Source organism: Leptonotus elevatus, chromosome 10, assembly GCF_054856555.1.
Source record: "Leptonotus elevatus isolate MCC_2025b chromosome 10, RoL_Lele_1.0, whole genome shotgun sequence".
In the NCBI taxonomy this organism is placed as follows: Eukaryota; Metazoa; Chordata; class Actinopteri; order Syngnathiformes; family Syngnathidae; genus Leptonotus; species Leptonotus elevatus.
Window position 1 is genome coordinate 14,571,472 of NC_141248.1, and position 25,397 is coordinate 14,596,868.

At 42.7% G+C, this 25,397-nt stretch overlaps 2 protein-coding genes and 1 pseudogene across 6 annotated transcripts; 1 reads left to right on the forward strand and 2 right to left on the reverse strand.

Annotated features, from left to right (window-relative positions):
- Positions 1 to 248: 248 nt before the first annotated feature.
- Positions 249 to 16,090, reverse strand: LOC147167233 (G protein-coupled receptor 61-like). Of its 4 annotated transcripts, XM_086086139.1 has the most exons (6): positions 16,019 to 16,090; positions 15,145 to 15,930; positions 14,291 to 15,048; positions 12,853 to 12,965; positions 6,350 to 6,614; positions 249 to 3,823 (listed from the first exon to the last, which is right to left on the reverse strand). In XM_086086139.1, exon 6 carries the CDS (start codon positions 3,622 to 3,624, stop codon positions 2,242 to 2,244), a length of 1,383 nt encoding a protein of 460 aa, XP_085942265.1. In that variant the 5' UTR covers positions 3,625 to 3,823; positions 6,350 to 6,614; positions 12,853 to 12,965; positions 14,291 to 15,048; positions 15,145 to 15,930; positions 16,019 to 16,090; the 3' UTR covers positions 249 to 2,241. The 4 variants fall into 4 exon arrangements, with proteins under 4 accessions (XP_085942265.1, XP_085942264.1, XP_085942267.1 ...); XM_086086138.1 differs by having other exon boundaries at positions 14,291 to 15,930; XM_086086141.1 differs by having other exon boundaries at positions 6,271 to 6,614; positions 14,291 to 15,930.
- Positions 12,807 to 17,547, forward strand: LOC147167234 (amphoterin-induced protein 1-like). 2 transcript variants are annotated; one of them, XM_086086137.1, is made up of 3 exons: positions 12,807 to 12,981; positions 14,234 to 15,751; positions 15,849 to 17,547. In XM_086086137.1, the coding sequence occupies exon 2, from the start codon at positions 14,272 to 14,274 to the stop codon at positions 15,742 to 15,744; it is 1,473 nt and encodes a 490-aa protein (XP_085942263.1). In that variant the 5' UTR covers positions 12,807 to 12,981; positions 14,234 to 14,271; the 3' UTR covers positions 15,745 to 15,751; positions 15,849 to 17,547. The 2 variants fall into 2 exon arrangements, with proteins under 2 accessions (XP_085942263.1, XP_085942262.1); XM_086086136.1 differs by having other exon boundaries at positions 14,234 to 17,547.
- A 3,757-nt stretch (positions 17,548 to 21,304) lies between these two features.
- LOC147167235 (RNA-binding protein 15 pseudogene) lies at positions 21,305 to 25,053 on the reverse strand (annotated as a pseudogene).
- Positions 25,054 to 25,397: the final 344 nt, after the last annotated feature.

Sequence of the window (25,397 nt, forward strand, 5' to 3'; positions counted from 1 at the left end):
ATTTTGTCAGAATTCGGAAGAGATTTCATAAGATCTTCGCAGACAGTGAAAAATTGTCTGAATATGTTCCAAATGTCTTTGCGACAAGTAAAAACTGTCTGTGAACATCTTACAAATCCTGACGAAAACCCAAAATTTGCTACGTTCGCAAATATTCACCGCTTAGTGAGATACCAGCTTTATCGGCTTTCAGATTCGTAAAAAGGCTGATGTCACTATTTGTCAAAATGGCAAATATCGGCACAGATAATCGGTCTATCCCTAATATTTACTATGACTAAAATCAGATGTTGACTGAAGCTTCTTAAACACAGTCATGAGAATGCATCAGTGTTCTTTTAAAAACATAGAAACTCTTTATTACAACCGTAGCTCTCAATTAACTTTGAGCTGTTTATGTTCTACACACGTGCAAGCATTCGTTCATTTTTAAAGACAAAAAAAACAAAACAAATAACTAAATTCCCTATTGTAAATATAATTCACAATTTGGGATATACATGATAAACATGAAGCTCATTTCTTTTTCTTTTTTTTTTAGCTCTCACTCCAAAACAACAGAATATCTTAGTGACCCTGTATCCACATTAGTAAAGCACCTGCTAGCTCAATCATTTCCGCATGTAGTTATCCTATTCAAGGTTCGCCATGTACATAAAACCTGATGAGGCAAGGAAAATAAACTAAATACATTTCTCCTCCATGATGACAATCTCCACGAATCACAAAGAAGGCAGCGGCTGGTCAAAACATACCAGGCTCCTTGCAATCAAACTCAAAACGAGTACTTAACACTCACAGCTACAAATCAAATAAAAGCGGTACAATACACACAAAGCACACTTACAAGTCTACCAAACACATCATTTAGCAGGTGAAATAATTTAAAAGGACCACAACCATACCTGTAGGCCTACTGATCAAATGCTGTGCATCAAGAGCATAGATCTTTATTTACTCAAGCAAAATGAGTTCTGGAATCATCTTATTATTAAAACACATCCGGCTCACTGATAGAACATAAACAAAAACCTGAAAACGAGCATTTCCATGAGCAGTGGGTTACACAATGTGTGCCAGGCTGATACTTAGAATTTAGAGAGGCTTTTATTTTTGATGAAAGCCCAACTGTCAAACTCATCATTGCGAGAAACAAACACTACATTTGTACTACAGCGTGAAGTCTTCATTTGTGATTTCCAAAGGCAGAAGATCACAGCGCAAATAATTGAGTAATCCATCGAGACAAAGCTGGTGATCAAAGGCAAATATCTCAGCTTGATATCCAGTTTGAAACCAGCCTAAGGTAAGAAGTTGAACAGAAATAAGATTTTCAAAAATCATCAATCACTGTGAAGCTGAAAGTTCAGCCAAATACAGCCTTTTTTAAATTTATTATTCAATCTCCCCAAACTTTTTAAGACTGTTAAATCTTCACCTAATTCCTTTGTTTAAATATAAACCAATTTTCACACAGTCAAAAACTAAGAGGAAAACTGATGAGGCAAAGTGTGATAAAATCTACAGAATTACCCCGACTGGCCACAACATTAAGTACACCTGTGCAAGTTAAAGACCCTGTAAAGTGATTCTGCAGGTTTGAAGAGAACTACTGAAAATGTGCAAAGTGTGAAAACTTTATATAGCATTTATTTTTCGGGGGGTGACTTTTCCTTTAAGAAGAACAAATTCAAGAAATTAAAACACACTTCTACCTTTGATTGACACAATCAGCGAGGTATTAAATTTAAGAGGAACCTCGACTCTAATGACATGTTTGCTCGAAATTATTCATTTGGTTGTTGCTAACATTCACTTTTTCAAAAATCATTTCCAGTTGAATATGTTTTGTAGAAAAAAATATTTTAACGTACGCCGCCATTGTTATTTACGTCGCAACGCATTCCATGCGTCGTGACGTAGAATGTGAAACGTCTAAAAAGAAAGCAAAGTAAGTCTTTTAACAATTTGCTTGTATTTTGGTCCTAGTTTTTAAGCAGTGAAAATTTCACTGCGTCATGCAGGTAGCGAATATTTTGAGGTAAGCAAAGAACAAGATTAGGCGAACCTCTCTGACAGTGAAAATCCAAATGGAACATTACTGAAGAATATTTGTATGCATCTCGTATTTGCGCTCATTTGATAATAATGTTGTGGCATGTTACTAACAGCTTTCCTGATATCTTCAATGTAAGTACCCCTGAACACTGCAATGACGCAATAAAAAAAACAAAAAACAAGTTAAGTGTCTGCATCTATGTGATTGTTTTTCGCCTGATCGGTCTCGATGAACTCGGACGTGTCCTCTGCAATTTGTCCGGGTATACGAAAATCGACAGGTAGTGAATGTGCCGGCTCAGACACTTGTGACTGAGCCATGGGGTGGCAGGCTTCCCCCTTCGGACTGGAGGTGCTATGCGAGTTCTGAGGTTCCAAGTTGCAACCGGTGCCCTGAAGAAACTGAAGGAAATTTTCCTCGATGGAGCCTTCGCGGCTGGGCAGCCTGTCCTCCACCTCGAGCCCCGCTCGACGAAACAGGCACGGCAGATGTTTGCCCAGCTCCTCCCGGATCTGTCGGTTGAGACAGCCGTAGAAGAAGGGGTTGGAGGTGAAGCAGAAGTAGCCAATCCAGGTGACGGCCTCCTCCAGAGACGCCAAAGTGGCGGGCGGGCTGGCAGCCAATGCGGAATACAAGTGGAAAGAAAAGTAGGGCAGCCAGCAACACAGAAATTGCCCGCCGACCGCCGCCAACACCGCTGCCGCCTTCCCTCCTCCAAACGACCGCCCCGGGGTCTCCCTTCCGGTCCCGGTCCCGGAGCTGGTAACTATCGTGGACCGGCTACTGAGTGATTCGGATCTCTGGCGCCGAGGCGTGTCCGTCCACGTCGGCAGCGGCCCGTGGTGCATCGCGGCAACCCGAGCCACTTTGAACATGTTGCAGTACACGACGAAAATGACCAGCAGCGGACACAGGAAGTAAAGCAGCGTGAAGAGGACCATGAACGCCAAACGGTTCGAGCCGCCGCCCGTCCAGTGCAGCGAGCAGCGCCTCTGACCCTGAGCGGGGGGAGATGGGACAGCCCCACCTCCGCTACCCTCCAGAAGGGGAGTCCTCGCACCTTGCAGGATCCAGGCGAGCAGCGGCAAAGCGGACATGGCCAAAGCTTTGACCCATATCCCCACGAGCACTGACGCTACCAGGCCGACGGTCATCTTCACCTCGTAGCGCATGGGGTGTATGATATAATAATAGCGCTCCACGTTGATGACCGAGATGGAGAGGATGGCGGCGCTGACCAGGAACACGCTGAGGAAGAGGTAACTCCGGCACAGGGCCTCGCCAAAGAAGGCTCGACTGGAGACCATGCCGAGGGGCATCAGCACCAAGGCCGCCAGCAGGTCCACCAAGCACAGGTGGAAGACAAAGGCAAACTTGTGGAGCTGCGGGACTTTGGCGATCACCGCCATGACGGCCACGTTTCCCACCACGGCGAGCAGATCCATGAGCAGCATGGCCGCCAGGGCTAGCCACTGGGACGGAGGCCAACCCTCAGCCACAGCGGAGGTAGACGTGTTGGACGGGAGCTGCGGAGGCGGGTGGGAGGAGTTCCACGCTGGCTCCATTGGAGGGTGGGACGAGGCGGGCAGGCAGGGTCCGTCACTGGCCCATCACCCATCATTCACAGCCAGGAAGTACGGCCAGAGGACAGAGGCTGGGGAATTAGCTTAGCGCTGCCCTGTAATGCTGTGATGGTCGCGGGAGGTTTTTAACAAGCTTTTTCATTGACAAAATCCTCACTTCTGTTCGCAGTCACAAGCACCCCTGATGAAAGAGAACACAATGAACTGTGAGTTTACTCTGCTCACTCGCTCTGGGATCATCCGAAGTCAATCCTCAGATGAACTAACCATTACAAGAGAACTCATTTTAGCGACAGAACGGCAGAGAGAATGAATTACACAATCCCAGTTGAATCACATTCACACATTCATATTTTCATGCTCCCCCATAGGGTAGCCTAGAGGATGTTACGTATCGCAGCAAACCGATTGTATTAGGCAAGAAAATTGAAAATGTATGTGCAGCAATCCTAGTGGACACTTTGGCTAATGTTAGCCCAGCAGTAGTTCACCGTACAAATAAACGTCTGGAAGCTAATGACCATCACTTTTAGCACCTCTTGTAACTGCTATTGTGTTCTGTGATGTATGTATATATATATATTAGGGCCGTGCTAAACATGAATGCTGAATCCGGAAATTTCCAATTCGAGTGAGGATGAATCATCATCACACCGGGAAATGTTTAGCTAGCTAATGAGCATTATATTAAACTGTTAGGCGTTAAAGTATATCTAGGGTAACTTATTATTTACAATAAATCATTTAATTAGCCTGTATCATTGTCTGCGGCTCCTCATTTTTGCCACGTGTTATGAGCCGACCTGTGACAGCAGGGTATCAACGGACCCTCCCAGGTTAGCTTCGCGCTAGCTAGCTGGTACAACAGAAGCAGAGGAGTTTTACCAAAAAACGAAAAACACCCTGGGTTTTGTCGTTGGCCAGTAGTGTACGGCGATGAATCCTGGAGGTTTAAGTAAGATATTTTAAACTAAAAAGTAAAACCTTTCTGTAGGTTGACACGGCTGGAAATGCTCAGCTGCATTAGCGCATGTTAGACGCACTATCTTGGTACATTCCAATTTGTTTAAAAAATAATAATAATAATAATAATTTAAATATGAAGCTTGGTAACATGCTTTGGACAACATATGGTGTAGATAAAACTCTATTTATCAGTATGATCAAACTGGATTTTTTTTATTAACGGTTATCGAATAGCAAATGTGGATAATTAGAGCTCTGACTCGCACCCATTCGCCAATCGTTCAAATCGATTTTGCATCTTGCGCTTTTCTGAAAAAACAACAACAAATGAAAAACTCAATTTTGTCAAAATGTTGAACGGTCAATGGAGTGTCTTTATATAGAGCTTCCTCATACCTTTACAAAGCCATGTTCACTTATTCAAGCGTATTGTGGCGTAGCCTACACCGGCGAGTTCACACAGTGTATCTACTATCAACCCACAGAAAGGTTTTCCTTTTTACGTTAAAATAACTTACTTTAATGCGCCGATGACAGAAGGCAGTTCTGTTTGTGTTTTTTTCTTTGTCCCATTTTAAATCCACCCCAGTTGTGTTGTACTAGCCTCATCCAAGCTAATGCTAGGCTAGTGCTAAGCTAGTGTTAAGCTAGTGCTAAGCTAGTGCTAAGCTAGTGCTAAGCTAGTTCGTCACAGGTCCGGCAACATCCAACTTTGCAAACTCTCTTTCATTTGTTGCTAAGCGAGGGCTTTATCGATTGATTGCCTAACATTTTTAATTTAATGCACAGTTGCTAGCCAAATATTCTTATACACACGCAACTACTTCTAGGTGCCCTCTGAACATAGCACTTACGTAGCATGTGCACTCCCTGACAATATGCTATGAGACTAGAATGTAAACATTCTGATTTGGCATTCATTTTCGACGGCCAATTTGCAACTTGATTCGAATTATCCCCCGTACATTTTCTGTTGGCAGCTGTATACACTAACTGGTCATGAGATTCAGTACAAGAAACATATCAAGTTGGCTGTCTTATTTCTGCCGTTTATCTTGTCACCATCATGTAGGAACAGCTCACTGTATGCAATGCAGTTCTGCACACACCACTGTTAAAAGATCCTCAATCAGAACTGAAGATTGCCATGGTGGTAAAGGCAGAATCTTTTGCTACCTCTCATGTATTGGATATTATCAGACAGTTCCTAATGAAGTGTCGGGAGATTGTGTGCTCTTTGTATTGCAAGGACTTTCCATTGCATGTCCATACAAATCGGTCTACAAACTAACTGAATGCAAAGATGCATAGGGACATACTGGTGTGTGTGGTAAAGCAAAACCCTGGATGGTTTATTTTTATAACACTAGGAATTAAATTAAGAATTAATCCCTGAATGATTGCCTCCAGTAAGCACTATGTCTAAATCAAACAACAGGGTGCCCCAATTCAGTTTTACCCTCCTGCCAGGTTTAGTCATGTCTTACCACCCACTCATTTGTATGTTAATCATTAATACGCTACACCAACTGTGTAAAGCAAGGCATTATATCGGTCATCATCATAAATTCAGTTCTTTCACCCCCCCCCCCCCTCATAATTTTAATATAAGAGAGGGAACAAACGAGAGTCAGGGTGTAAAGCAAATACAGCATGATGTACCTGAATAAGAATATTTCCTCACACTGCTGTTTTGGGTTTGAAGGATGAGAATGTGCAGCATCACCCACTCAAGTAGTACCTGCGATGAAGGCGGACCCCTTCGCTCGTCTTCCCGGCCCTTGTTCTGCTTTGTGCATCCTGGTTGACTACAGACGTGGCTCCATCCAAAAGATGCTGATGGGAATGTGTGCAAAGACACCAGGCAGGCAAGCAGGCAGACAGGCAGGCAGGCAGGCAACCCACTCTCCTCTCTCTCCCCCTCCCCTCCACCTTCCCATGGTTGCAAGGAGGACCTCAGTGTCCTGTCTCCACAGGGTCCTAGTGTCTATAGGGTTCATGTTGAACTGTGATGAACAGAGCACAGTTATTGCACAACTTCCAAATTGATGTTTAATACAGATGTGTCACAATAAATCTCAGTAAACCAAAAAGCTTTATTTATTCCACTACAGTGGTGCCTTGAGATACGAGTGACCTGACTTGTGCGTTTTTGAGGATACGACTTGACAAGAAGCAGTAGTTTTTTGTTTTTTTGCCCGAAAAAAGAGGCTTTAAGCTGTTTAATACCATTCACAATCTAAGTTTACTGTCACTTTATATATGACACATAGGGAATTACACGTTTAGACAACCTTGCCTTCAGCTAGCTTAATGCTAACACACAATGCTAAAAGTCAGAGGGGCTAACAAATGTCATCAGTAGTTTTGCTGTTAAAACCCTAAATGTTGATATTAATATGACGCTGATTGCGTGCAGTGCATCATTATCTTTGAAAATTGAGATTTTTTTTACATGTGTACCTATTGACAATACATATTAAAGTGAAAATAGAGGGTTATATTAACACAAGTTTGTCCATTATATATATATATATATATATATATATATATATGTGTGTAAAAATGGAGATTCAAATTACACTCTACTATAAAAATTAGATCACAATTCATAATATTAGCACATAGAAGAAATAATAAAAATAAACAATTTGATTTAATTAAACCGTAAGTTCTAGACTTAACATATTAGGAGGAACACTCAAACAATGCATATTTTCTGACAGTGGCGTTAAGATGAACGGTCCTATATGTGCACTCACACATGTTCAAATCCCTCCTTTTCTCACTATCCTCCATGTTTATTCATTCACGTCATTCAGTGGTCATTTGACCAGTTCCATGGATCGGCGCGGCCTCCAGCACAAGATTTATCGAGAAGGTGAGGAAAGTGATGAGGCCAGCCTTCAGCCTCCATCATCCTAGCTTCTCAAAGTGGGGTTCCTGTTGCCACGGTGATCCTTTTCATATACCGTCCATCTCATTGCACTGTCTAACGGAGGGACAATGAAATCTGGTCCATTATGGATACAACTAGAGTCCTACTAACTGCTTTTTTTTTCATTTGCATTTGTAAGGTTGCCCAACCATTTGCATTTAATAACAATAACCTAGCACCTGTTTAACCATTCATGTAACACCTTACATGCACTCACTGATTAATCTTAATTACTAATAGATTCACTAGAAAAATATCAGTTCTTTGGAGTTCAACCATGTTCTGTGGTCTGATGAGACCAAGACAAATCTATCGTTCAGATGGCAAGGCTTGACAGATGAAAAAAGTAAATAAATAATCATTTTCAAACCAATGAAGTGAAACTAGATAATTTCCTACCATGGATATGAATCATTGCATTGGGCAGCTGCACCCAATATTAGCAGCACAATTAATTAAATAATTCTTACTTTGACCAAGCATGTTGTGTATGTACATGCGTGTGCGCGTCCGCACGTGAGCGAGTGCAAGGAGTGCACAGTTGACTCATGACAAAAATAGCAGATTTCTCACTCGCCTGGCAGCACCTATCATTGCCACCACAAATACAATGGTTACCGTAGCAACCGTGAAAATAGACTCCACGTTCACACTCAGAAATAGCAAAAGGCCACCGCTCGAACCCCAGAGTGCCGCCACACACAGTCACAACGAGCAGCTCCCGATACCAGCTGCACTCACATGTGAGCTCATTGCATTTGCTCAAACGGATTTATTGACGCCTACACAAACAAACAGGCAGGCCCGATGCGGCAAAGGTGTCCTGAGTGGGATAATATTGACCTGCTTATTGTTTGATAACATCATTAGGAGGGGAAAAAACTGACACCGCACAGGATTAGTACCGTGTGGATTGGATAAATGTGATGCATACACGCATGAGCAAGAGGCGTGTCACACGTTAAGGTGTGGTAAATGTAAAAATATGTCGGTGTGAGTACAGCAATGAATGTTGCCTTGGAGACTCTCCAGCTTGAAGGTTTGCAAGTGAAACAGTCACAAGTGATAAATGTGACACTTAGGTGCTGTTTATGATCATCACGTATGAGAATAATGTGATTGTGTGTGTGTTTTTGTTTTGCATTTACTTTTTGAAGTTGGCAGTAACATAAAACCAGAATTACATGGCTGAGAACTTGATGCACATGACAATGAAGCCTTTGAATATCTCTAAACACTTAAATTCATTTTTCGGCACATCCGTCGTATCCTTTACCATTCCGGCCTTTAAAATAAAAGCATCCCACGCGACAATAATAATTTTGCTTAAGGTCTTGTGTTTTATATTATTTTACTTTTATGTCTTCATTTATGCATTTATATTATATATTTATTATTACATCATAGTTCTAGAACGCGAAAGTGGGGGATATGAAAAGCCCCTGAAATTATTTTTAAATTTTATTTTTAAAAGAAAGAAAACACCAGGCCTCCCTAAACGCGCCACATGGGGGCAGTGTTTCCTTTATAGTGCGCATAAAGCAGTATACAGAACAGCAACTACTAGTGTAATCCATTTATTTAATCTATACCTAGTATTAAGACAAAATAAGATGTAAATTAAATCCATATGGATTTAAGATGATGATCAGTTTTGATCAACAGAGAGGTAACAATTGTGGTTGCCGTTTACAGCAGTGTAAAACCACATCATACATCACAGCAGTCTCTAATATTTTGCCTCGATGTACTTCAATTAAGTAACCAACATTTTGGAAACACCTCTGGGGACAATGCAATATGTACTGACGCAAAAGTAGTGAGTAAGTGCAAAAATGATATGTAGGACAACAGTAGAGATCATCCAAGTTGTGAGCGCTTCTTCCAGAGAAAAGCCTTGCTTGACAGCACGACCTCGCTTGATATGACTTTAACCCACTTGGACCAGCTCGTTTGTAATTCACGAGAGGAGCATAAATCTCCCGACGGTGTAATGTCCTTCAGCAAGGCCACTGACTAAATCAACTCAGCTATGCAGCAGAACACACTACAGTACTCTTCCAAACACGACCACTGATACAAAATGAAAGGATGATTCTGCACATGGAAACATCCCAGTTCCACAAACAAAACATGATTTAGCGGAGCCATATTGGTTTCGATGCGAGCGGGGAGTCATAATCACTCTCCTGTATAGTGACAACCGCTTGCCTTCCATGGGCGTTGGAAGAATGATCAATGCCCTGATGCTAAATACATTTAATGGTGGGTGGTGCATTACCTTCCACACACTTGAATCCATTTGCAACATAACACCTACTGCATGGGAATAGTTGGGAGTGTCGTAAGGCACAACAAATGCAGCATGGGTGGAATTAATGTTAACAAGTGAGTGGGTGCATTTAGTCGCTTTTCTGCCTCACGGGGTTTCACTCTTGTGTTCAAGGGCCACATTGGTATTATAAAAAAGGCATAGGTGGGCCTTTTGTAGAATAGGTATTTTATATATTTAAAATAATAATAATGATAATAAAAAGGAAAAGTCATTTAGTTTTTAAATCTAAATTGTAATGATTTGAAAATGTTAATTTTTAATTAAATGAATTTTCATTGAAATTGTATTGTTTTGTAATTGAATCAATTATAAATCAGCCAGTTGTTTAATAAAGTACATAAAACACATTAAAGGGGAAGTCAACCATAAACATTTCTTTACCATAATATAATAATAATATGTTATATGTGACCTCACTAGTCTAATAACATTCTAATTAATATTATATTTGTGGAATATGAGTTATGCAGCAAAATCCAACGATTGTATCCATCTTGGGGCGGACATTTTGCCACTTGCTGTCAACTGAAGGTAACATCACAGTTGTTTAGGGCTCAGGCAACGACCAATTACAGCTCACCTGTTTTCTGAAGCTGAGCTGTGACTGGTTGTAACCTGAGACCTGAGCAACATTGATGTCATCTTCAGTCGACAGCAAGTGGCAAAATGGCCGCCTTCTGATATTGATAAGAACTTCCGGATTTTGCTGCTAAACTCATATTCCACTAACGCAATATTAACCAAAATACCATATTTAGACTAGTGGGACTGCTTAGAACATATTATTGTGTTGACTTCCCCTAAATGAAAAAGTTAATTGACCTAGTTTCATTTCTTTATTTACAACAACTATTCATCCCACAGTGTAATCTCTGTAAACATCTGATTCTTTTGCCAATTTACATTTGAGCAATATTGCAAAATTGTCACCTGGCAAGACTTTTTTTTCTGTCCCTACCCGCGGTTCAGTGCCAATTTGAAAAGCTTCGTCGCCATTGCACTACTCTAATGGGTAGTACCAGTGCAGGCCTGCTGACAGACTTTCCCTGGTTTTGCGCAAATGCCTGCTCTAGGAGATCATTGTTTACTTCAGTGCTGGGAGTAGCAGGCTTTCCGTTCGCGTGGTTTAAGACCCTGTTTCTAGAAACTTGACATTGATGGCGTAAACTGTACTCGTCCGCATTAGAGCAGCACGATAGTTGCCGTAAATGAAATCTGCCAACTGCTAGGTCAAAAGTAATCCAAATTGGTGACATTGCTAAACCGGCTTCAGCTCTTCAGCCCGATCAAATGCAACCTTCAACAATCCGCTCGGTCAAAGCCATTAACCGCACCTTGGGTAAAAGTAAACCAATCCGTATTTGAACCCGCTTCTTTTAACTGCAAGGCAGACATGCTAACCAGTAGGGTCACAATGCTGACATTTTCAATATTATGTCCACTTGAAAACATTCAGTTTCCACATTCTGCAAACACACGGCTCCATCCCACATAGCTGTATGCACATCACGTCCAGCTAAGACTGCTGCAGTGCACATGCACGCGCACACACTTACCCTGTCCTTCGCCACAGTACGCGCTGGGCCAAAAGGAAGGTCTTCATCATTCCACTGACATCATTGCCGGCAACATAATGACAGTGCAAGACGATTTAGGCCTCCCCCCCACCTTTTTTTTTCTTTCTTTGCTTTCAAGAAAGCAGCAGTTCAATAATCAATTCCTCCCATTGAAAAGCTGACGCTCACTGAAAATAGATTACAGGGAGTCCTCGGTTTGAGTTCTGTTCCTACGGTGTTGCAACCTGAACGTTAATAGCTCGGAATTTGCCTTAATGCAAACATTCCTGAGAGAGAAATTTCTCTTCATTGGTCCAAAAATGATCATTTATGTACTGTATATTTTTCATTTACGGTATCTATATGCCAGGCAGAACAATGAAACTACTTCCCAGTATTATTTCAGTATACAAACCTTTTGTGATTTTTTTTCGTGGTGGTGTGCCATGATATTTTTCTAATGTAAATATTTGCCTTGGCTGAATAAACATTGGAAGATTCTTTCTGTGATCAGAATCATTCACTCAATCCCTAAATATTATAAAGGGTTTTTGTATTTGTGACTTTTAGTTCATTCATCCGTCTTACATGAGGGGTGTCTAAACTTTTTTCCTTTTTTAAAGTCAAAGTGTTAAGTGTAGTGCAGTGTTAAAAAGAGAAATGTTACATGTTTAATGTAAATAGTTCATTTGCATATTTAGAAATGCTCTACACTGTATAAAACAAATTTATTAGTAGCAGATGCCATTTTTAGTATATGGCACGAGCGCTTAAAAAAATATATGGCGGGCGACAATTGGCCCCCGGACCATAGTTAGGACACCACTTAATTACATCATTGCTGTTGCATGATCACAATTCATCAGATCAAAAAAACCTGCTGCATCTTATGTAATACATATGAATAAAATATTATATATTGTTTGAAGCTGAGTGTGTTTTAAGCTCTTGCTTCCAAATGGTATCCATCAATTTGTTTAATATAAGGATAATATGGTGAGCACAAAAATAATTTTCAAACCCCTGGACTATATAAATAGGGACTGAACCCAACCTCTGCACTAACCTACGAAAACATAACTTTTAGGTACAGTAGACAACAAACACGAAACAATCAAATGAAAATTATTTACGGCATTAAACAAGCGCCAACCTTGGTAGATTAACGTTGCCGTAGCTACTGCAAAGTGCATTGATGAGATTGCAAGATTTTGTCTTGAATTAAATGTCACATGCTGTGCGAGAGACAGAGAGAGCGAGATAGAGCGAGAGAGAGCGAGAGGAAGAGGAAGAGAGAGAGAAAGCAAGCAAGAATTGAGCAGTGACGTGACACCCATTGCATCAAATGTATCACATGGTGCCTTCGCTCTTCTGCGAGAAAGACTGCGGACAGGCTGCCGCGCGGCGCTACTCACTCTTTTGTGATGAACTCGCTGCAGGAGACAGGAAGACAGCCACCGGTCGTTCCCGTCCTGGAGTGGTTCACCGGAGAGAGATTAAGAGCCCGGACTTTATTTGGGGCTGCTAGCTGCAAGGAACCAATGGTAAATAAACCATGTGCCTGTTTTGAATATTTCTTAAATAAAAATGTTGTTTCTTGTCCTGCCGAGTCTCCAGAACTTTTGGGCTGTGACCTTATGCTATACAATGCACCCAATTATGCTGCAAATCTGACTCGGGCAGGGGTCTGCAACCTCCGGCTCTGGAGCCACATGTAGCTCTTTAATCCCTTTTCATGTGGTTCCCTGAGGATCTCTAAAACAATTAGGAGAAATTATTTATTTATTTGTTTTTACAAATAATAAACAAAATAATGATTAAAAAAAATAATAATGAATGTCAGAATCCAAATTTGTTAGTTGTCAGAAAAAAGAGAGACAAAAGGTAGATGAAAACGTTTTTTTTCTTAAATACCTAAATATGTCCAAAAAAGTGGCCATAAAATGTCCGAAGAGGGAAAGCAGAAAATTACCATACAACGTCTTTAGAATTGCCCCCCAAAAAAGTAAAATATTTTTTTAATTTTAGAAAGGCAGAAAATAAAACAATTAATATGTAACTACATGTCCCAAAACAATAAAATGAATCCCCCAAATGACCATAAAATGTCCACAAAATTGCCAAAAAAAGTCACAAAATTTATAGCAAAAAAAAAGGGCAGAAACAAAGGTATAAAAAAAAAAGCCAGAAAATTTCCACACAAAAAAAAGAAAATGACAATATGTCCATAAAATTGCCCAAAAATGTCAGAAATTTGACAGAAAGGCAGAAAAGTGTAGAAATGTCTGAAAAAGTACACACACAAAAGGTAGAAGAAATGGAACCTTAAGATATTTGATGCTGATTTTCTGTTATGGTGCAGCTCTAATTCACTCTTGGCCTCTCAATACATTAGACTAACACTATTTTGTTCATCATAATGTTCATGTTTTGCGGCTCGAGGCAGAATTTTTTTTTGCCATTTGTTTGGCCTAAAATGGTTTTGACAGGAAAGGTTGCTGACCCCTGTCCTAGAGCATGACATCATGAATTATGTGCAAAAATTCTGATGAATACAATATAACAGACAGGATCTATTGCCAAGTAAAGAGCAGGGCAGGTTGGAAATTGGAATTTTGGTGCATTTTATAAAAAGTTAACAGCAAATTATAGCAATAAATGCACTTTTGTCTTGAAATTAAATTTACTTGTCTATTAACTATCACAGGTAACATGTAGAGAACCTTGGATACAAGTCCTGAGTTAGAAGTTTAAATCAAAATCGTCAGTAAATAATTTCCTGGATTATCTCAACAGGTCCATGATTGTCCTGCATTGTGAAGACTGCTGACACAATGTGGAGATTATACATACCTCATCAATCGGCGTTGAGGAGGAGCATCTTTCTCCTGGTTGGGCTTTTGTCACTGCACGCCAGTGGACAGTTCATGGGAGGTCCGCTGGACTGCCAAAAGACATGCATGTGCGCCAGCGACATCATCAGCTGTTCCAACCGGAATCTCACCAACCCGCCCGTCAATCTTCCCAAGTACACATCGGTGCTGGATCTCAGCTTCAACTCCATCGGCAAGCTGCGCGCCGAGTGGGCGCCCAACGTCCTGAATCGACTCCACACGCTGCTGCTCAGCCACAACGGGCTCTCCTTCCTGTCCTCTGAGGCGTTTGTGCACGTGACAAGGCTGCGCTACCTGGACTTGTCTTCAAACCAGCTGCGCCAGCTGGATGAGTACATGTTCGAACCTCTGGAAAGCTTGGAGGTGCTGATGCTTTATAAAAACAGTATTTCGCAGATAGATCGCTCCGCCGCTTTCTCGGGTCTGGCTAACCTGCAGAAGCTCTACCTGAGCCACAATCTGATGTCGCGCTTCCCCTTGGAGCTGGTGAAGGAGCGAAGCCGCATGGAGACGCTCACGCTGCTGGATGTCTCCTCCAACCGGATCAAAGCGTTGACATTCCATGAGCTTCAAGCTCTGCCCGCGTGGATCAAAAACGGCCTGTACTTCCACAACAACTCCCTCCCGTGCAGCTGTGATCTTTACGACGTGGTGGCACGCTGGTACCTCAAAGATCTCAACTCGGTGGTGGACTTTAAGGATGAGCATACGTGCATCCTTCCGGGTCAGCCCAAACGAAAAGTGGTCACTCTTGAACTGGATAAAGCTTATTTGAACTGCAGTGAGGTCAAGATGTCGGACAGACAAGCTTACCTGGAGCAGTTTGTGGTGCTGGACTGCGACACCAAGCAGAGAGACATGGTGAAAAGTTGGGCCCTGCCAGGAAACATCCCAGTGTCTTCCACAAACAAAAGCGTGATGATACTCCCGGATGGAAACCTTCAGCTCGGGCCTTTGATGGAAGGCGACTCAGGCGTGTACACTTGCTACGCCATCGGAGACACCCTCAACGAGACACTCTTCATCACAGTCGTTGTCTTTAACACCACCGCGAGCGCCGGCTTGGAAAACCTGAAGACGGCGTACACAACCCTCATAGCGTGCCTGATCAGCATAGTGATGGTTTTCATCTACCTCTACCTCACACCTTGCCACTGCATCTGCTGTCCGGGTCAGGGTCTGGAAAAAAACGACTCAATGGGAAGCCTCCACTCCTCCACCATCAACATCACCCAACCCCTTCAGGAGACTGTCTCTGAAAGAGGCAATGAGGGCGGCAAAGACTTCCCATATGACACCAAGGACTCGATGGAGCAGAATGGGATGTTGAAGCCAAAAAGTGAAGAGGATTGGAAGGAAGGAAACAAAAGGAGGAAGGCGTCTGTCAGCTCAGACACCCCCATGATGGTGTAAGAAAGATGTGGGTCTCCCGTTAATATTGAACGGCAATTATGAACGGCCATTTTGTTGTTGATTGACGCTCAAAATTCATTGACCCGCCCACTGTATCTACCCAGGTAAAGAACCACGCTTCGGACTGATGTCCACAATCGATGTATGCCTCGTCCATCATGGATCAATTATGGAACACCGTGAAAACTGAAAACAAAGACATTCCACGTATTTACAATCAATATTTACAGCCATTTCTTAAACTCAGACGTTCATAAACAAAACATAAACATACAGTGTGCGCCCTATCCAGTAGTAGAAAATTGTAGATAAGTCTTTCGTCTCTACGTTCCAGCACCTTCCAAACTTTTTGACCCGACCCGGAAGTGGTTGTTCACAGTCAGATATTCTCTAAATAAATCGTCTCACTAAAATAAACAGTAACAACAAAACCATAAAAGTTTTTCATGCAAATTTACAGTCAAATAAGTACACCTACAAAAAAAATTTAAACTCAAAGATTACATACTTTCGTTGTCATGGCAACCAATCGAGTGCAATACTGGCGCCACTTAACACCCACCTCTGGTGTGCAGGTGTTTGGGGGAGCGTGTACAAACCCAACTGTGCGTGCATTTGATGCAAGATTCCAAATCATCCAACATGGAAGTGCTTTGACGAGAAGCTGCTGTATATTACAGGCAAGGAGAACAAGTTTCCTTACTAAACTGAGCTGTTAATGGCATCCAGGATGTCTTCTTTGCACTGGGGATATAAATGAGAGGACCTGAAAGGTTCTGGACATTAATGCCCAACCCTGAGTAAACCAGATTGCCGCAATAACATTAGCGTCGCGGTCAACACACAAGCTGACAGGGTCACATCAGACACCGATGCAGCAGAAGCAGTCAGACAACTGATAAGTAAAACGTGACACAAATCATGTACTAACTCTCATAAGGAAAAGTTGACCACTAAAGAGGAATAATGCCAAAAAGCAGAGGTGTCAATTCAGAAAAATGTAGCATTTAGTTATTTGCCTTAACTGCACTTTATATTAGGACCACACAAAAAAGGAAGGAAAAAAATACTATATAATAATATTAATTTAAAAAAAAATCTGTGTGGCCGTAATACTCCTTTGTAGCATTTCAACCCTCATGGTGCTTATTTTAAAGTGCAAGTTGAATTCTCACACACCATCAATGTCTCTATGCATTATGACATGGTGATTATGCTTTAATACTTACCATAAAGTAGCAATCTTATATAAAAGGTCTAAACAAATCTATAGTATGTATATGTTGTGTTTCAAGTACGTTTTTAGTGTTAAGATACGTCAATATAATGACAACATCATGTAAACAACCAATACCAAGTGTCTGTATTTCAAACCTGGGAATACTTTACATGTTTTACTATAGCCATGAAATTCTATATGCTAAAAAGATGACATCATCAGCTCTCTTTAATGCTGATTTAATGCCTGCGATATTATGCGACCTTGTGGCTAAGGCTAGAGGTTCTATGGCGGCTCGTATAAATAGGAGCAGTGACAGGGGGCATGCTTGGCAAGTAGCACATAGAATATTTAAGAGGTCACTGGCAATATTCCTGTCAAAGAGCTCAGCACTGTGGTGTTTTATCTAGGAACATTATTGCTGTTCACTCCGAAATGATTACTTCAGACCTGCTTCACTGCCCATCCTCTTCTCTACATATTGCTTTGGTTACCTTTTAAAGTTAATTTGATCAAGTCTACTGATGCAAAAGTGTAAAATAATGTGTCTTTTGTATATATGTACTGTTTCTGTTATTGACATTAAATGGACAAAGGACAATTTGGTTCTTATTACTCTTACTATAATAAACTTATTCAAATACATCCTGAATGACCATAACATTACCAGTGTCAATCTGACTTCTTCATTATACCAACACATCTTGGACAATTATATGGGAACAGTGCATGGAATGTCATTTTCTTTTTCGGCTTGACTGTGCCCCATGAATAAGCAAATTAATATTTTGTCTGAAAAAAACAACAACTTGAAACCTACATTATGGGATGAGTTTTATATTTTGAGTTCTAATATCTCTGGTCCCTAAAGATGATAGCATTATATGGACAAAAACATTTGAGGCATTAAATTAAAAACAGAGAAAATCTGTTGTTCCCCTCCTACCAGCTATGAGGTGCCTGCAGTGAAAAAGTTCTATATATATATATTTTTATTATTGTATATTTCCCAGTTGAGCATTCTCTAAAATCAATGACGACAGGCTTGTAGAGAAGTTCAAAACGAAACAAGCATCATGTTTCACAGCAAAGCTGACCTGACGTGTATGTGTATATCAGACTTCAATCTGCTAAGTGGCACAGCCGCCTGCTGGCTCGTGTTACTGTATTGCACTACTCCAGACTGTCTTGATTACTTGAGAGTGAAACAGGAGAGCATGCAGATGGCTGGAGCACAAAATGCTCAAGTCAAGTATCCTGTATTCTTCTTTCCATGTTCTACTATTTATGCTGCTTTATTATCCTTATTTGAACTGTAAATCACATATCTTCCCTCACACTGTACGCTAGACGCTCTCTCCTCTCTACGGGACCTTTTGCTTTGCACCAATAAACCATGACATTACAACGGGCCTGTGCGGCAAAAGGTACACTAGTCATCCATGACTGTAAAACCTCACCAGCTGCTGGATTAATTATTGAAGCGGTCTGCGTCTTGCTGCACTCTCATGTTACCATGTTTGCCGACAATTGAGGGAAAACACCGTAGCAGTGTGAAAAGGGCAGTGCAGCAATACACCACTCAGTCTAGTTGCTGGCATTTTGTTTTGTTTTGTTAAATGAATCAAAAATGAGGAATCCCACGGACATGAACTCACAGATAATCATTGAAACCACCTGCAATGGAGGCAGAGATTGCTTTAAAGTGTCAAACACACAAAGGATGTCATTGAATAATCAAAGGTTAGTTTGGAATGAAGGTCCTGAATTTTAAAGAAGATGACTCATCTTTTCCTCTAAGCCCCTCGTGGGACTCACACATGAAAGGTACACTGAACGGTATAAAAAAAAAACTTGCCGAGTGAATGTGCCGCCACCTAGCGGCAACAACCTCTAAGTGTACCAAAAGTCTACAATGGGGAGCTTTTGGGATTCCAATGTTTTTGTGATTTAGTGCATCCATTCACTGACATTTCAGACCCAGTGACTTATTCAACTCAAAGTGGTCGACAGAGTACGAAGCTGCAGTATCTAATACCAAGAAGATGAATCATAAATATTTTGAGAATTGTCTCTCCATATTCAACCTAAAAAGGAGTTTGTTTGGAATGGAGACACTCAGTGGAGGGGAAACTAAACTAAACTAAACTACGGCGCTCAGATAAAGGTCAGCAACCATCCTCGAGGTGCATTTGGTCACTTGATCACTGATCAGATATGTTAGAAGTTTCATCATGTAATCAACTTTTGTTTTTGATACCTTGGAGCACATCTTGCAAAAATATTATCTCAACCCACAAAAAAAAGCAGCATACGGTAAATTGTTTTTCCAGCAACAACTGACTTTATTCAACAAATCAAATGCACAACATATAAAACGAATATAAACACAGGAGTAATTTAAGTTGTACTCACCGAGGCATGGACTTGTTGACTGACATTTGCTGTAATCTTTTCATGATGCGATGACTACCTGAAACACTCACTAACGCAATTAGGAACTCCATAATGAGACGTTCAAATGATCAATCCACTAAAGCCAAGTCCACATAAATAAATAAAAAAGCTTTACTATTTAGAGTGCACTCCACAATCTAATTAAGAGTCAATACAAGAGCTCTATAGCAGCCACTTCTAATGTTACAATAGCTGCATGAGGAGTCAAATAATTGTACCGGGTAATAGAAAAAGCTTGCTGTAGGCCTACGGGTAAGTGTATTTAACACGGCAAACGACAATACACACCTCTCAGTGTCATCAAAACGCACACCTTTGTTAGACATAATTGTCTTTTAGATTATATTGTACTGACTTTCCAAACTAAAACCACAGGATGTGAGTCATCAAGATTTGAGCTGCTAGGCCTGCCTCATAAATAAAATTAATAAACTCCATTATTGTTATTGGACTGGAGCCTTCAAACCAGATAGAGGATTGCAGTTTTGTCACTGCAGGATGCCGGTCGATATGCAATCGCATCACTTGGTGCGCTCCACTTACCACAATTGGACTGATGTCATCTCATCTGTTCATCTGTCTTGTGCTCGCGGAGCACTGCAAAGGAATGAAGACAACAGGAAACAAAGTTCAACACTCAAAATGGTTGACTTACCTCTTCGAACAGCTTGTCAGGTTGCCACACTATGGTAAGTGAGGTTCCAATGCCCGCCTTCAGATTTAATGATGTGAAACTGTAGAGAAACATTTCAACTTGTCAAGGTATGTTTCTTAGGTTGTACAGTCATACACCCAACGGCCACTATTCATGATTCAATACAAGAAACGAGTATATATATTTTTTAAATCGACCTTTATATGCAACAATGCTGTTTTTAATGGAGACTGTCATCAGAGGTAGTTAACATGCTTTCATTTAGCTGGACTGCATGAGATATGAGAATATTTAGCCACCTAAGTAAATACCAAAGAGCTCAATGAGACAACCACAAACTACAACTAAAGGAAAAAAGACATAATAAAATGTCTGCCTAAGAAAACTGAGCATTGTTGTATTCATAAGGACAAATCTCTTGCCCAATAAAACTGCACATGAATGTATGTAGTATGTTGCTAGCTTAATAGAATAATTGCCAGGTAACAGGCTACTGTCAAAATATCCATTAAATATAAAAAAGGTTTTGCATTTTTTATTAAAGTTCTTTCTGTCCCTGTTAATTGTCAGTCAATGCAGGTAATGTTAATACGCAAAGGTTGAATTGGGGGATAATAAGACTTGGGCAAATATGCTATTCTGCTAGCAATGCTAACAGCATGCTTACCTGAGGAACTGAAGTGATTGTGTCCAAATCACAGCACCAGGAATTCTTGAGCCCCTAAGAAGTCAGTCTGGTCCGACGTGTTGAAGATGAGAACTAGCAATGTCTGAGATCCTGCGCTTGAGTCTTACTCCGTGTCATTAAGAGTTTGAAACACTTATATGTTAATATCACCTCAGTAATAAAGATAAAGGTCTCATATTCACGGCTGATTTTTGTTCCATCCCAGTTGATGTCAGAAAAAGGCGCCGCAGCTGTCTGACGCAGACAAGAAGCGTGTGTGTCAAGTGTGGCCCTCACACGAGGTTCTTCATGCGAGAACACGACAACGCGAACAAACATGCCTCCGTGTCAACCCGGGGCAACTGCACCAGTGGTCCAGATGAGACCCGATTGGAAACCACATTGAAAAGAGGTCAATCAATTGTACTCAACACACTGATTCGAGTGGTTCTTATCCTGGGAATTCAACACTTCCTCTCCTGGTTGCTGGGAAGATTCCCACTGTCAAGACTTTCGAGCTGGATAGACAAATCCGAGAACAGAAAAGGTCACAAAGGTAGTGTTTCCTTGAGGTTCCCACGAATGAGCAAATTTATTGAGACACAAACTGCAAAGTGCACTTTGTTTACTCCCCACGAGCACGGCTGCTCTCCGTGTGCGTGTCCAGATATCCTGAGTACACAGCACACACATGTTCCATTTGAAAACAATCAAAGTAGACATGGCGAGAAACAATGCGAAGTCCAGCTCAGGGGGAGGAGAGCTGAGCACTTCCTCCCCCCTTCTGATCATGATTCAATTGAGTCCGTTCCAGCCGACAAGCAATATCTTTTTCCAATCACACTCACGATGCAATTTTTTTTTTTACCTTATACACTTTGTTGCTAATAAAAACAAAAATACAATCTTTGACATTAGACGATGTCGTGTTTCTAGGTAGTTCTAGTTCAACAAATGTTAAGGTTTCCTGACATCGTGCAAACCTAAAAATAACATTTTCACACTACTGTTGATTTTCCACGTGAAAATTAGAATCTTCTGAGGAAAACATTTGTCAATTAGGCAATAATGGAATTATTAGATAAGACAGTTCACAAATATACTATGTCACAATCTCAAGCAAAATAAAAAAAAAACTGAAGCATTCCTGCAATTCTCTACTACAGTTGGCTACTTAATGCACAGTATCACTGTCATGTGTCTCAGAAAGGGGCTAAGGCATCAAAAGTTTAACACTCATTATGTTTCGTCATATTTTTTTATGGGGGTTAAGGTTGACTTAAAAACAAAAACACATGATTAAGACTTTCTTTGTAGGATTCACCCCCGAAATCTACTTACTTAAAATTGAGATTTGTCACAAAGTCAAAAAGGAGCAAATTAACATGTTTCTATTTAAATGGCCTTCAGAGCAGGTAATTAAAGAGAGCCAAGGGAAACAGATTCAATTCAAAAGGACTTGCAGTTAAGTTTTCTTTGGCTGTTTTTATTAATCTCAGTGGCTGCCATTTTGCCTTGCACTGCCACTTCGCTGTCAACTGAAAATGTCATCACAGACAAAATGGCCGCCCCCGAGATGGATTCCAAACCAGTGGATTTTGCTGCCTAATTTATTTTCCACAGACAATTTTTAATCGGAATGATGTGTTTAGACTAGAGGGGCCGCATAGAACATATTATTGCAAAGAAAATTGTTGACAAGACTTCCCCTGTAATACAAATTAGAGTGAAACACAGTTTAGGTAACCTCATTTACATCATGACTCTAGTTGCATTTTTTTTTCTCATGATGCTCCTCTAATAATGACCATCACCATGTAGTCATCATCTGATTTAGCAAAATATTTTGCAGACTCATCCATAAACTGCATAGAAAACTCACATGGAGGGAAAGCGTGAAGCACGCCGCTGTGCTCCTTGTCACGGGCGCCCCCCACGGGGAGGCTGACGATGCCGGCCGCCTCCTTCTGCTTCAGGTAGGACACCAGGTTCTTCAGCGGACGCTCCGTCGAGTCTTTGCCCTCCGCAGTCGTGCCGTCCTCCGATTTACCGGGCATGGCGAGGAGGACGGAGTAGCCGCTCGGTCCGGCGGCCTTGATGCGGCGGGAGACCTCGTCAAGCTTGGGCCGGTCCATCCGCAGGCGCTGGCTGATTTTCAGTTGTGACGCTTGGCCACCTTTGGGGCCGTCCTGGAGCAGTCTGGAGACCACCGCCGCGTCGCCGTCCAGCAGGTGCAGCACTGTGGGGAAGCTGCTGTTCTTCAGGAGGAGGACGCCTCGCCACACCTGACTCAGCTTCTGAGTGGACGCACGCTCCTTCCCCGCCGGGCTCTTCGGTTTGTCGCCAGGTTTGCGTTTGCGCTCCCCCTCGGAGCATGAGGCGGCTGCATTCGGGCTGAGAGTTCTTCTTCTCCTGTCCTGGCTGTTTGGGCGGCCTTTAGTAGGTGATGTTAGACCAGGGCGAGGCACATGTTCGCCGTCACTGTCTCCGCCTCCATCTGGGGGGCTGCCGACGCGCGGCGCCCCGTTGTTGTCAGGCGAGCGATCTGGACGCCACCCGTGCTCCAAGTTTCGTCTGCGGCGACTCGCGTCTCCTCTTTGTAACTCCCATTCCCGTTCCACTGGCCAGTGTTCACGGGAATGTCTCTCCAGGTGAGAAACAGGCGGGAAGCCGGACCCTCGCATCCTGTCGTGGACACCCAAGCCGGACCACTCGGCGGGTGAGGAGAGATCTCGCTCTCTGAAGCGAGGCGGCGGCGGTGGCAGCAGAGGCGAGCGCTCTCTAATGGTTTCAGCGAATCGGTGATCAAACGGTGGCGGTACCAAGTCAAAGTGTGGGAGTGGCAGCGGTGGCTGAGTGTAATGCTGCTGCTGCTGCTGCTGCTGCTGTTGCTGCTGCTGCTTGTAGTGATGCTCAGTGTCAGCAAAGTCCACCCGGAGTCTCCTATCGGGACCCCCGAGGGGGAAGCCTCGCATGTGGGTGCAAGCAGCTTGAGCGGCATCCAGGCTCTCGTATTGAACGTATGCCCACGCTTCGCCTTTCCTGTAGTCTATAGTCCTGATGGTGCCGAAACGGTCGAACTCTTTGGCCAAGGCGGCCAGGGAAATCCACGAGCCAAGGCCGCCCACCCACAGCCTGGTCGTGGGCGTCGGTTTGCCATATCCGATTTTAACCTGGTTGTGTCGCAGCACTTTCCCCGACATGGCCACTTTAGCTCGGTGGGCCATGTCAAGATTTTCAAATTTGACAAATCCGAAAGTGCTGTTCTGGCCGCGCGCTGCTCGTTTAATGTCCACTTCGGTTATGGTGCCAAAGCGTTCAAACGCTCGCCGCAGGTCGCTCTCGGTCAGGCCGATGTCCAGGTTGCCGAGAAACAACGTCCTGTTTGCTCTTTGGTCGTCATCAGGCAAGTTGTCATTGTGGAATTCTGGAAGGAACGCAGCGTGATTCCTGGCTTCATATAAGGAATAATATGCATCTCTTTCCACATCTGTGAGGTGAGGCAGGGGAGGGGGCGGAATGGGCCCCAGCGCCATTTGCTGTAACCGGAAGTCTCTGTAGCCTACACCAGTGGGGGAGAGCTGTCTCTGGGGGTGCGCGTGTCTGTGTCCTGGTGGGAAATTGTCTTTAGAAAGCGGGGAACGGCTCCTGCGCCGGACCACGTCGACTTTGAGGGGCCGGTCGAAGAGCACCAATCGGCCACATGCGTGCTTGGCCGCCCGGGCGTCGTCGGGCTTCCGGAAGTTGACGAACGCTACCCTCTCATCGTTTTCCCGACTCATTTTCACACTCACGTTCCCAAATTTCTTAAACTCATGGAAGAGTCCGTCTTCTATATCTTCGTCGTTGAGCTGCGAGCCCAGATCACTAATTTTAAGAGTCTTGTACTCACTTTCGGGAGACCTCGGGTCGCTGCGTGAAGAGAGGACGGCGCCACCGTGCGTTCCTGGAGGAGCTCCGTAATCATAGCCATTCCCGGCCCGAATGTCCGAATAATTGTCTCTTTTGTCACCGGGTAAGCTTCTCCTGGACGAGGCGCCACAGGAGACGTAGCTGTTGCCGTTGTTGCTGGCGACGCTCAGCAGCTCTCCAGTCCTCCTGCTAGCCAGACTTCCTCTTCGCTCTTTGCCGTCATCGGGCACCCGTGAGCGTTTCCTCACCGGCGAGCGGTCTTTCTCCTTCATTTCCAAACGCCAGTATACACGAGGTGAAACACAAAATGGTGTCTTACTACCAGAAATCCAACGAAACGTTTCCAACTTGAAACTAGGCCGAAGGAGAGCCCTCACTCGAGATAAACGAGCGCCATGTTGGAATACTTTACTACTGTACCGGAAGTCACGCCTTTGTATCTGCGGTGCGTTTTGATTGGCTCGACGGAGACGTCGCTCAAAACAAGAGGACGTGCGTGAGCCTATCACAAACAAGGGTGCGGTTCCGAAGTCGCCCCGACAGGATATCAGAAAAATGCACATAGATAACGATTGTGACACGAGGCATACGTTGCGACTTTTCTTTATGAGGCTTCAAAGGCGTTCAAACATTTAGCAGCTTGGTAGCTTGGCGATATTTATTTGCTCTTATGCTATCTGGACTTGGAGTGGGCAAACGTGCAAAAGAGCAACATTAGCTTTTTAAAACCGAGAGATGAGTGG